General features: G+C 44.2%; 1 protein-coding gene across 5 annotated transcripts in view; it reads right to left on the reverse strand.

The window, feature by feature from the left end:
• Nucleotides 1–5,170, reverse strand: part of NT5DC1 (5'-nucleotidase domain containing 1) — a 140,448-nt gene extending 135,278 nt beyond the window's left edge. For 3 of the 5 annotated variants that reach the window (XR_006414308.1, XM_044426138.1, XM_044426129.1), the window contains exons 1-3: nt 4,245–4,379; nt 1,850–1,941; nt 731–802 (exon numbers count right to left, since the gene is read on the reverse strand). Coding sequence is in view for 4 of the 5 variants with exons in the window: in XM_044426138.1 (XP_044282073.1) it covers nt 731–802; nt 1,850–1,941; nt 4,245–4,337 (257 nt within the window). In the remaining variant the exon portion in view is untranslated. Of the gene's footprint in view, nt 1–730; nt 803–1,849; nt 1,942–4,091; nt 4,170–4,244; nt 4,380–5,121 lie in introns of those variants that run through there. The other 2 variants (XM_044426147.1, XM_044426148.1) reach the window with 2 other exon arrangements.
• Between the last annotated feature and the right edge of the window lie 7,327 nt (nt 5,171–12,497).

Genomic DNA, 12,497 nt, shown 5'->3' on the forward strand with positions numbered 1-12,497 from the left:
AACCATCACCCGATAATAGTTCTGTATGTCTTCAAGAGCAAACACTCCTAAAAAGTTTTGTGATTCAGATTTGCTATTACTAAATCACAGTCGAGTCTCTGAATTCCACACAACCTGGCTCAGTCAGGCAGACCTATGTAACCACTGCTTTGTTAGTTTTCTCTGAAAAGATCTGATTCGTCACTCTGTACCAAAGTAATTTTGCTCACTTGAAGGATCTCACTTGTCGGCCATGCCATGCCTGCAACATTCCAGTGTGCGCCCATGCTTTCAATCCCTGAGCTTACCGGGATGAATGGCAAGGTGTGAAGAGCCACTTGAACATGACAAGAACTCTCCGTAAGATTAAGGCCAGGCAAATAATGAATAAAAATCTTTTTCAGATTTTGCCCCTCAGCCTTTTGGAATTCCAACTTTGTGTATAATGGCACATTAAATGCCAAGGAAAGATTCCAGACTTTACAACCCTCTAATCCGAATAAGTTTAGGATGCAAGTAGAGGATTTGCATTACTAGAAGTAAATCTCATTTAGAATGATTATGATCAGGTTATCAATGATTATGTTTAGAATGATTATGATCAGGTTATCAAGGAGCTGGTCTGAATATCTGCATATTCCGAGTACAGAATGCAGTGACTATGCCTGTGGTCTGAAAGCAGAAATTGTCAGATAATTTACAAGTTCTAGGGACTGAAGTGTAAAATCTTTATGAAAAAATGAAGTGTTACCTCAAAACAGTTCCATCCTCAGCAAGCTTAAGGAAGTTTCCGTCTTCCATATCTAGCACCAAGCCTTTACAGCTGTGTGTATTTGGTTTCACCGGTGGACAGTGGCAGGAGAAAAGAGATGTATATAATGAAGAACATTGTATTCAAAATATACACAAGTGATACATAGGATGGGACCATCTATAATCTTAAGTACAGTTAGGTTGGCTTTATGATCCCTGGACAGTTTTCTGACCTCGATGCTGTGAATCAGAGCTCCAGCTCTCTTTACCTCATAGCAGGCAGGGAAAGAACTGTGACAGATGCTCTCTGAGGTAGGAAAGCGACCTTGGAGAGGGAGGAAAGAGTCATTCCAGTGGTGAAGGGGAGAAGACTGTAGAAGCCAGGATATAAGCTATTTTGAGGTCTCTCCAGTTGCCTCCCCATGTCTCCAAAATGCTCCAGTAGATAGGCAGAAAAGCCCACTTAGTGAAATATGCAGAGCAAGAGGATGGGAAGGTGAGGATCACCTCCACTGCTTGTCCCACTCTGCACAGGATCATCCTAAGTGATCCAAATTCAGGGGCTTATGGGGACTGCAATAGGACTATGCCCTCAGAGAAGCATAGATGCTCAAAGTATGGATGAATGCCTTGTGCATAAGGCTTGGCAGTTCAGGACAGCCTATATACCGAGGAAGCTGGAAGATCTATCATCAGGCCAGCCATGAATCTCTGCCAACAAAGCTGAGAAACTGAGTATATCCTAAGACTTATGGCCAGGCCAGGTTCTAAAGAGGCTGCAGTGCTATGTAATGCTGGATACAGAACAGGGTTTGCATGCTTTTCCTAGGCAAAAAACTACTAGAGATAAAAATGCAGCTAGAGATAAAAATGCAGCCGCAAAGTCCAATGAAAGAATGAGCAACCTGACAATGTCCCAACCTTTCATAGCTGATAACATTCTGGAACATGATTCATCCAAGTGAACCAAGAAGGTTGGAATGAGTCATCAAGCAAGGACTAGGGCAGAGACATGGAAATACCCTAGGTATTTCTTAAAGATATGTAGTTTCTTCTTCCACATGCAAAAAAGGTTAGAAATATGGAAATAAAACTATTTTAAAACAGAATCACTTACCAAAAATCCCAGCTTTCAGGAGCTACATTCAGCAATTCCTTATCATAACCTTTCTCTTTCACCATGTACTGAGCGAAGCTTTCATATATAAGCTGCAAATTAAGAGAGAGAACACAGGGAGAGAATATAACACTACATAAAATTAAATACACTGAGCCACTTGAAGACTGTCGCTTCACACTTGAGTCTACTTTATTAGCAGCGGCAGAATATAAAAATGACAAGATGTTAGATTAATACCTGTCAGGTTCTTTACCAAAATGTTCAGAAATGTCATCCTCGTCCCTCAAGGATTTGGTATGGTTCAAAAATCACAGTTACTTTTCCAAACATGCACGTAAACAGGAAGGGGACACCTGAGATAGTCCCCAGTGACATCAACCATCCACAGCATTTATGTTTATAGAGCATGGACCTTGGAGACCTGTCTCAGGTAGAAAGATGGGCTATATGTTCAGTAAATACTGCTACATGTGCATGAACAAAGACGGGTGCAATCTCCTATCCCATCATTGGGTGCAATCCAATTCTTTTCAGTGGCCATGTTGTTTGAAGGCAAGCTCACACAGTGACCCTATTAATGCAACCAGAAGTAACCCCAATGTTTGACATGGTCCTTCCTCCCAGCTGAGAAAGTACAGGACTGTAGCTTTAGCTGTACAATCCTAAGTATATCTACTCAGCAGTATGCCCCACTAAGTTCAACTTGTTTTTATCATTATTTATCATATGAGTGTGTTGTTGTTGTTATGGTTTGCTTTGTTTTTTCCTTGTTTTTTGTAAGCTGTCCAGAGACTTTTAGTTTTGGGACAGCATATGAAAACTTTAAATAAATAAACTGCAGCCTTAGGGTTTAAATTGGTTTAAGAATTCCTCTTCTACCACAGGGTATATTAAGAACTATAGTTTGGAAGTGAGAAATGTAAAGGTATTTAAATGAGATCTGTTAAGCACTATCTTCAAATGTTATCTGTCTTAGGACTCTGAGTGGGAAAACCATGACAATTTGCTTAGTATACAAGAAGTACACCACAGGAATCAATAGTTGCAGGTAAAAATTTACTCTAGTTATATAAATACTAGCCTAAATGCAGCACTTATGTAATGGTTGCTCAGCATAGTTGTCCCTTGCCCATGAGCAGAAACCAGTATCTTACCCATACTGATTTGCATTCGAAGTGCTCTTGAACCTCTGTCATTCACTTCAGTGTGGTGTGCCCAGTGGATCCCAGCAGATATGGTTAAAGGGCAGGAAGTTTGTGGGTGAAATCATCTGGAAGGCCAAGGAGCCATGACTTCTCACCACTAACTATGTAGGCAAGGGCTGACAGGAGCTGTAGGCCAAAACATCTGGAAGGCCACAAGCTACCCAACCCTGCTATAAAGGGGAGAGGATAACTACACAGTTCTGTTTGTGTACTCACTTGTTTTTCCCCCAAACAGAAGGAAAAAAATGATTTTTTCCCAAATACACCAAAGCAAAGCAACAGAACACATATTGTACTGCTTATTTATAAAGTAAGCAACTTTAGATATTTTATCCAACTAATGCAAACCTAACCAAATACAGAAAACAGAAATACAAGATTTCAGATCAGGATAGCCATGGCCAGAAAATGGCCTGGAAACACTGCTAGGACATAAAGCCTCTCCCGAACAGCAAAGCCTGCCATCCAGTGCATCCTTCCGGTAAGTTATGCATTTAACCCAGAGGCACTCGCTGCGGAGGAAGCATGCCTTTCAGAGAAGCACAGCGCAATCCTCAGCATCTACCCGGCGTCTCTGGGGCTGCACCGAGTTCTAGGGGGCTCTCCGGCGCCGAGGTGCCTGCAAGATGAGAGCCCCGCAGCACTGCCGCTTGCACGCTTATTCAGAAGTTGGAGCGCACTGCGTCTAATGGGGGAGCGCCTTTGCTCCGGAATACAGCCTAGGAACTTGGGGCAAGACTTCCTGCTCCGGGCGGGAGGCGCGCCAGCAGGGCTGCGGAGACCGGCCCCGAACACTCGCCGCCTCTTTCCGCTTCCACGGAAAGACCCGACCCGACCCGACCCGACCCGTCTTACGTCGCCTGGGCTTGTTTAAGCCGCACGAAGACGTCAGAGCGCCACTTTTAGCCCGCGGCCGCAGCTCCCGCGGCGTAGGCAGGGCCCCGCTCATGGCGGCCCGCTCGCCCTTCCCCCTCCCGCGCCCGCCCGCCCGCCGAGAAGAGCCGCCTAGCCGGTCCCCCGGTCGGCTTGCGGACCGTGCGAGCAACCCGGGCGACCGGCGCCGCGCCTTCCTTCTTCCTCCCACGCTGTCCTCCCCATTGCTGCTCTGCAAGGAAGCTGCGGCAGGCAGGGCGGCGGGTGCGCGCGAAGCCAGCGCGACCCCTCCTCCTCCCAGTTTCGCCGCTCACCCGGGCACTCTCCACCAGGTTGTAGCGGCACAGCGTGTGGTCCAGATCTAAGCCGATCACTTCGCAGTCGGCCAGAGAGAAGAGCCGGGACATGGTGGCGGAGGCGGCGGCTTCCTTTCCTCGCTCCACCAAGAGAAGCTGCTGCTCGGCTGCGCGTGTGGCGGCGGCTTCCTGCAGTCGCTGTCCCTACTTTGCCGGCTGCCAGCTGTTGGTGCCCCGCGGTTGAGAGGCTGCCTGCAATCAGCCCGCCTCCTCTTCCCCCGCGTGCTCTTGCCCGCCGGCGTGCCCGCGGGGCCGGCGGCGTCACGCGTGGCCCAGGCACAGGAGGCCCTCGGTTCCCCGCAAAACAGTTTCCCACAGCCAGAACTGGAAAGCCTGAGCAAGTCCTGAAATCGTTGGCAGGGGCCATGTGTGTTACTGAAGGCCCTTTGAACTGCAGACCAGTCCAGAGGCTACCCCTCTCTAGTGCCAGAGTTTGCTTTTGCAATGTGATGCCTGTGCAAGGGTATTTCTGAGAATGTGCAGAATGCACAGCAGAGCCACCATCCCCACCCACAAAGGTGAAACGCACTTTTTGCCGATTTAAGATGAGCAGACTGATTTGAGCTGTAGTGTTACTTTACTTCATGGAAGGCAGGTTATGATACTAATTAAGACTTCACGAATTGCAGACTATTTGTGCAGATTGCCATGTGTGTGCCAGCAGCACTTCACAGGTAGAACTACTCCTTGAGACTTGGGTCTAACCAGTTTCTTGTTTCCAATGGTGACTAGGCAGGTGGGAAGGCCACAAGCAGTACGTTCTTACTCTCTGGTTTTAGCAGCAGGTATCAGACTCTGAACAAAGGACCAGACTTTTATTGCACCATCACCTTACCTCATTCATGGAATTCTTCCCTATTTTAGAAAACAGCTGCTGATACAAATCCTGCAGAATTATTATTAGCCACGGAGAAAGGCAAATTATTAGCCATGAAGGGGAGCATCAGGTGTCCTTTGGAGGGGGTCTGGGGAAACATACCCTGTGCCCTCCCCCTGCACTGATAAATTTAGCAGGTTGTGGGAGTGCAGAGGTCTCTGTTAACATCTTCCTTACATTTTACTAAATGCAATGTAAGGAAGGACTGACCAAGGCTGCAGTCATCCTCCATCTTTTTCCCAGAATGCTTCTGGGCACAAGAGAAATTCTGGGAAAATGAAGAGATGCTGGCAACATGGTTCCAGAATTTGCTTCATTGTACCGATCTATGACACCAGGTCTGGATGGAGAAACTTGCAGGCCATAAGATTCCAATCTTTCTATTCTTAGCAGTTCCAGGCACTTGAATATGCAGATGGAAAGTGCTTGACTGTCTCTCAGACTAGCCTTTGACTGAGATGTGAATGAGAAATTTCTTGGCCTACCCAATTTACAGTGTCAACCACTACATTAAACTAGCTTTACATTAAACAAGCTTGAATTTAATTGCGAAGGAATAAATTAAATTCAAGAAGTAAAATAACAATCCATATAGTAACAATGAAGTGATCAAATACTGTAAATGTTTTCCAAATCCCTGCATTAAAAAAGCAGGCCACAATATTTCCTGTTATACTAAAATAGATTTCATTGTAGCACTCAGGTAACAATCCAGCCACAAGATTGTTCCTGCAGATAAGTGCTTAGAATGGCCAAGCCATGTTGCTTCAAGAACTCAGCTGGCCAGTGTAAATTTTTAAAAATAAGGAAGTTGCTGTAATTTCCCCATTGGGAACTAATGCCGCAAACCACAGGCAGGCTACAGGGACAGTGCAATGCGCTGGCTATTTATACAATGGGTGGATTCACATGACACAGCAAGCACGCTGCAGAACAAGGCACGCTATATGACCTCTTTGTCTCGGGGCCTGTTATGTGTCACACATGGTTATGGCACAGGCCCCCTGTTCTTGGACAGGGATCCCAGGGGACATCATAGAAGCACCTTGGCTTTGCTCGCTTCTGTGCTCTGACAGCTGCCCTGGGAATGGGGTGGTGGTAGAATGGGACAGGGCCTACTACTTCAGTCTTCTCATGGGTAAGCTGAAGTGCCCCTTGGCAGCCTCTCAGCAGGACAGGGGTACTTGGAAGCCTCCAAGATCAGATGCTTCTATCCAGTGAGGATGCAACCTGTAGGACCGCACCCTAAATGTTCCTTTAGTTTCTTTATAAGCATTACAACAGAAACATGGAAGGCCAATGTCTCTTTTAGGATGACTATTTGCAATACAGCCTTTTATGCTGATTACTACAGGAGTGTTGCAAAGCATTATATCCAGAAAGGGGGAAAACTTAGTAAAGTGACAGCAAATGACTGGAACTCAGTGCTGCAATGAGCAAAGGTAGGAAAAAAATTGTACTGGCATACCTCTAGCTACTGACAGAATCTCGGTTTTCAATTCGTGAGGAGGAAATAAAAAAGGTCAAATGTTCCCACTTCCGCTCCTTTATTGACACAAGTCCAGGTTCCCTGCAGGTTTCACTCACGGTTATGCATTATCAGGCAGAGGCAAACTCAACTGCAAGATTTCAATAGAAGTACAGAGCAGTTTATACTTTCCTGGTTATGTACACAGGTACAGAGCAATTGATGACAGAATGCAGACATTACAATGAAACTCTATGGTCATCATATACAGAACAGATAAGACCAGCCAAACATACAAGTTACAATAAGATCACAATATTTCTAATTGCAGTGTATTAACATTTCAGTTGAGTAAATTCCAGAAACTTAAACCCATCTCTGGGTCTGCTTAGACATGTAAATTCCAGCTTTTGAGAAACCATTCGTAAAATCATAAGCTCATCTGTTACTATCAAGAAGGCTCAAACCCTGAGTAATAGATTCACACCTTTCTGGTTGGCTGTTGGTTGGCTATAGTATGGGAAGCACTCTGGGCTAGCTAACTAAATACTTCTTGGTAAACTGTGAATTCCTGCAGGGATTATGCAGCAACATTGTAGAGGTGATTGTGTATTCGACTGAATGGCCTGTCTGCTCTAGCTTACAGCTACAGGGGAGAAGAAGAGAAGCAAGGGGGAAGAGCGCCATTTTCTTAAGGCAACAGCAATATTAAACAGTGACTTGGCTTGTAAACCCAGTGCTTTTGAGAAAGAGTGCAGGTTTGATTTTATAACACAAAGGCACACATAAGCAACATTTTATTGCCAGGATTTATCCAAATTTTCCCAACACTACTTATCACATGAACTGTTCCTGACTTGGCCTGCCCACAAATGCTTCTAGCAAAAGCTTGAGCCAATGGACGACTGCCAGATTCTGTGCTGCTTTGTATGCCTTGCTTAGAAACCTTCCAAATATTTTCATTTCTGGCCTTTCCTATCTCTTTCCCAGCTTTTGGTTTGTGTCTTCTCTCAACATCCTGTCATGCTCCAGTTCTATTCCATTAGAAGTCTTCCCTAGCTAGACTTTGGAAAGATGCGTTGGTTTTAATTTCACATAAACTGCCCGGAGTCTATGGGAATGGACCAGTATATACATATTAAAATAAATAAGTAGATTTGTTTTTGATTTGGGCAATGTGATCTGATTTAGGACACAATCCTGTTACAATGCCCCTAAGCTCCAGAATTTCGCTTCCCCATCACATTTTTGTTGGACAATCTTCTCACCCTTCTAGCTGGGATGCTTTAGAAGTGAAGAGGTGCCAGCACACCCCAGATTCTGACCTCTCCAGTCTCTCCTCCTTTTAACCCCCATCTGGGGTCAAATTTGCACCCTATAAAAGCAGCTCGTGTAGTTTTTCCCATTGTCTTTTACCCTGGAGCTGGGATGCCAAACAGTCACGCAGTCCTTCAGCAACATCTAGAGGCCAGACTCTTGTGATTTATAGCACACATTATAATTCATTTTGTAAATGTGTTCAGGTGTTGTGAATAGCATCTTGCATAAGTAGCTTGTTATTAATAGATCCTTAACTAATGCATACAAGGTTAGTTCAGAAAGTAATGGCAATTTCCAGCATACAGCATGGGAAGCCATTTTGTGATTACGCTCCGAAACACCTTTGTAAAGAATGGTGCCAATTAGTGTGTAAATAGTAAGTATTTTGCATTCCTGAAACAAATATTCCAGCTCTATTCCAGTTGTGATTTAATTACCCAGTAAAAAGAAAACAGTAAAACAGTACAGAGAAAACATACAGTAATACTGCAGTCAAGGTTTCTTCTGCATTACCTAACTCCTAATTTGTTTATGAAATTACTGCCCCTTGCTTAGCCAAGAAAAGCATGTTTTACAGCCGCATTTAATCATTACAATGACTTTGTATAAGCAAACAAGGCCTAAACTGCTACTAAATTAAATGGATTAACACTTAATGGAATTAGAGGTAACTGTAGGCTTTTATCAGGGCAAATGTTATTTTTAAAGGATACATGTTAGTAGATTACAAGCTATGCATGTAAAGCAACCTTAAAATGCTGTAATTCCAAAATATAGTATGTATGTAAAATGTTAATGGGCAGCAGGCTGGTTGAACCACTGAGAGTTTATAGATCACTGCAACATCATGCCAAATACTTCCTGTTAAGAGCAGCAGTCATTCATAGCACTCTAGCAAAGCTTCCTGCCTTGGATTGTGTTCAGAAGGTAAAATGATGAAACTTTACATAGAGATATGCACACAACAATATTATATAAGGACTATCAGGTGAGATGAATGGCTAACTGTTCTAGCACTAGCAAAACAATCTAGCACTATCACTGTCCTTGATTGTCAGCTCTTCTCTCCCTACTTGCCCTGTGAAACTCACAGCTCCTCATTTTCTAGATACTGCATTCCATTGTTATGCTGCTTCTAGACCAATGAAACCCCCTGGCAAAACAGTTGCCCCGGCCATTTCTCCTGTGAATCTATTTTCCTTCTCACCTACGCATGCTTAAAATGAAAAAAAAAAAAAAATCCTACAACTGCCATCATGTGCCAGCTGGGGCATGCTGGGAGGTGTAGGATTTTTTTCTGCCTAAACATTAAAAAATGGCAAAGCTGATGCTGCCACACTTTGAGCAGATCATGAGAATGCCAAACTCCCTGGAGAAGACAATCATGCTAGAGAAAGTTGAAGGCAGAAGAGGAAAGGGAAGACCAAAGAAGAGATGGATTGTTTCCATAAAAGAACCCACAGCCCAGAATTTACAGGGGCAGAACAGGGCTCCTGTTATGGACAGGACAATTTGGAGAGTTCTCATTCATGGGGTCACCATAAGTTGGAGATAACTTGACAGCACCAACCACAACAAACATTCATAGAATTTTCCCCTCAGCCAATCAAGTCATGCATAGCACACACAGCCTAAGGATCAATCCAACCTTATGTGTCTACTACTACTTATGACAATTCTATTTAAAAAGCACTAAGTGTACAATCTAGTTTCACTAGATTTTCCAGAGGGAAATAATACTTTTGAAGAAAATGCTGTAAGGTTACAGTCTTACGCATATTTGTTGTTGCTGATAGTCATGAAGTCATGTCAGACCCATCGCGTTCCCATGGACAACATTCCTCCAGGCCTTCCTGTCCTCCACCATCCCCCGGAGTCCACTTAAGCTCACGCCGACTGCTTCAGTGACTCCATTTAGCCACCTCATCCTCTGCTGTCCTCTTCTTTTGCCATCTATTGTTCCCAGCATTAGGCTCTTCTCCAGGGAGTCCTTCCTTCTCATTACGTGGCCAAAGTATTTGAGTTTCATCTTCATTATCTGGCCTTCTAAAGAGCAGTCAGGGTTGATCTCCTCTAGGACTGACCGGTTTGATCATCTTGCTGTCCAAGGGACTTGCAGGAGTCTCCTCCAGCACCACAATTCAAAGGCCTCAATTCTTTGGTGCTCAGCCTTCCTTATGCTCCATCTTTCACAGCCATACATTGCAAATGGGAAAACCATAGCCTTGACTATACGCACTTTTGTTGGCAAGGTGATGTCTCTGCTTTTTAGTATGCTGCCTAGATTTGCCATATCTTTCCTCCCCAGGAGCAAGTGTCTTTGAATTTCTTGGCTGCAGTCCCCATCTGCGGTGATCTTGGAGCCCAGGAAAATAAAATCTGTCACTACCTACATTTCTTCCTCATCTATTTGCCAGGAAGTGAGAGGACTGGATGCTATGATCTTAGTTTTCTTAATGTTGTGTTTCAAGCCAACTTTGTGCTCTCCTCCTTCACCTGCATCAAGAGGCTCTTTAGTTCCTCTTCACTTTCTGCCATGAGAGGGGTATCATCTGCATATCTGAGGTTGTTGATATTTCTCCCAGCAATCTTAATTCCAACTGGCGATTCATCCAGCCCCGCCTTTCTCATGATGTGCTCTGCATATAAGTTAAATTGGCAGGGTGACAGTATACAGCCTTGCCGAACTCCTTTCTCAATTTTGAACCAATCAGTGGTTCTGTGTCCAGTTTGCCTTGGATTCAAACTGAGATCATTCTGTCATTTTTGAGATTGTATCCCAGTACTGCTTTTCCGACTCTTTTATTGACTATGAAGGCTACTCCATTTCTTCTGAGGGATTCTTGCCCGCAGTAGTATACCTGATGGTCATCTGAATTAAATTCACCCATTCCTGTCCATTTTAGTTCACTGATTCCTAAGATGTCGATGTTCAATCTTGTCATCTCTTGTTTGACCACATCCAGCTTGCCTTGATTCATGGATCTTACATTCCAGGTTCCTATGGAGTTTATTTATTTATTTATTTAAAACATTTTTGTGCTGCCCCCATCGCAACAAGCCTCGGGGCGGCTCACACAGTATAGATCTTTGCAGCATCGGACTCTCCTTTTACCACCAGATACACCTGCAACTGAGTGTCCTTTCGGCTTTGACCCAGTTGCTTCATTCTTTCTGGCGCTACTAGTACTACCCCTCTGCTCTTCCCCAGTAGCATATTGGACACCTTCTGACCTGAGGGACTCATCTGCATGTTAAGACAGAAAAAATTCTGGGATTTTTTTTCCTGTTTAACATACATACGATTGTGCTCTAAGTCTACCACTAACCGGAGGCTGATTCTCACTCTACAGCATTTTCCAGGATCTGTAATACTGTCAGTTATTTAACTGCTTATTTATTACAACATTTGGGTTTGCATCCTGAACTTTTTCCTTTTACCAAGAACCCAAGGTGGTTTACATGGTCTACTTCCTTTTCTCTGTTATCCTCACAACAACCCCATCAGGTTGGCCAAGAGTCTGCCCAAAAATCACCTGATGAGCTTTCTGGCCAACGGGGGTCTAGAGCCCAAGTCTCCCAAGTCTTGGTCCAACCCTCTAACCATTACACCAGACTTGCCATTTGCACTGCTAAGTTAAATAGTTGTTTAACTTATTCAGCCTGTGCTCTGATATGTATGTACTGGCAGGCCAGCACCTTTTCCCAAACTAAGAAGCCATTTTTGGACCCATGCAGGCTTTATGGCTGACAACCTTGCGTTTCAGTCCTTGAACATTCTGTGTCACCATAACTATTCTGTGGCCATACTTAGGCTGAACTAACTTGGGATGAAATCCTTTCACTCTAGCAGAGCTCTGAACTCAATTATACTACAAAAGGGTGTTCATCACACACACAAGTGCCTATATGGGTTAATATGTGTGGCTGACTGTATGTGTGTACCCTAAGCAAGAAGGTTTAAAAAAATAAGCACCCCAACCTATCTGCTGGACTGTGCATATGGATGGGAAAATGTTCAGCTTATTTGGAATGATTGTTTGGACTGGGTAGTATACCTATGAAACGTAATCCAGATGAGATGGAAAAACTGTTGGCCAAGGGAACTGGTCCTTCTAGGACAGCTTTCTACAATCTGGTGCCCCCAAGAAGTGCTGGATTGCAGCATCTGCTGCTCCTGACTTGCAGTCCAACACAACCCACCAGGCTGGGGTAGGTTTATAAAAGAATACGTGTACAGCATGCCTTAGGGTTCCATTCCCGATTAAGGTGTACCTCTAAAGCTTTGATCCAGAACAGCTTCTGGATGCTCAGGAAGCAATAGAAGTTTGAAGACAGATAGATAGACAGACAGACATGGCGGTGGGGGAGACACTTTTACTGATACACTATTTGGTCATTATCATTCATGCTTTAGACTGGCATATTTTACGTGGGTATGTGCAAAACATCCTGAATGCCTCCAGCAGACAACTGTAGCCGGCTCCACAGACCAGAATCAGCACGTCCTTTGGTATCTCTATTGATGACTATACTGGACTCAGCT

The sequence above is a fragment of the Varanus komodoensis genome, unplaced genomic scaffold (genome assembly GCF_004798865.1).
Source record: "Varanus komodoensis strain SLA01 unplaced genomic scaffold, ASM479886v1 scaffold1, whole genome shotgun sequence".
NCBI lineage: Eukaryota > Metazoa > Chordata > Lepidosauria > Squamata > Varanidae > Varanus > Varanus komodoensis.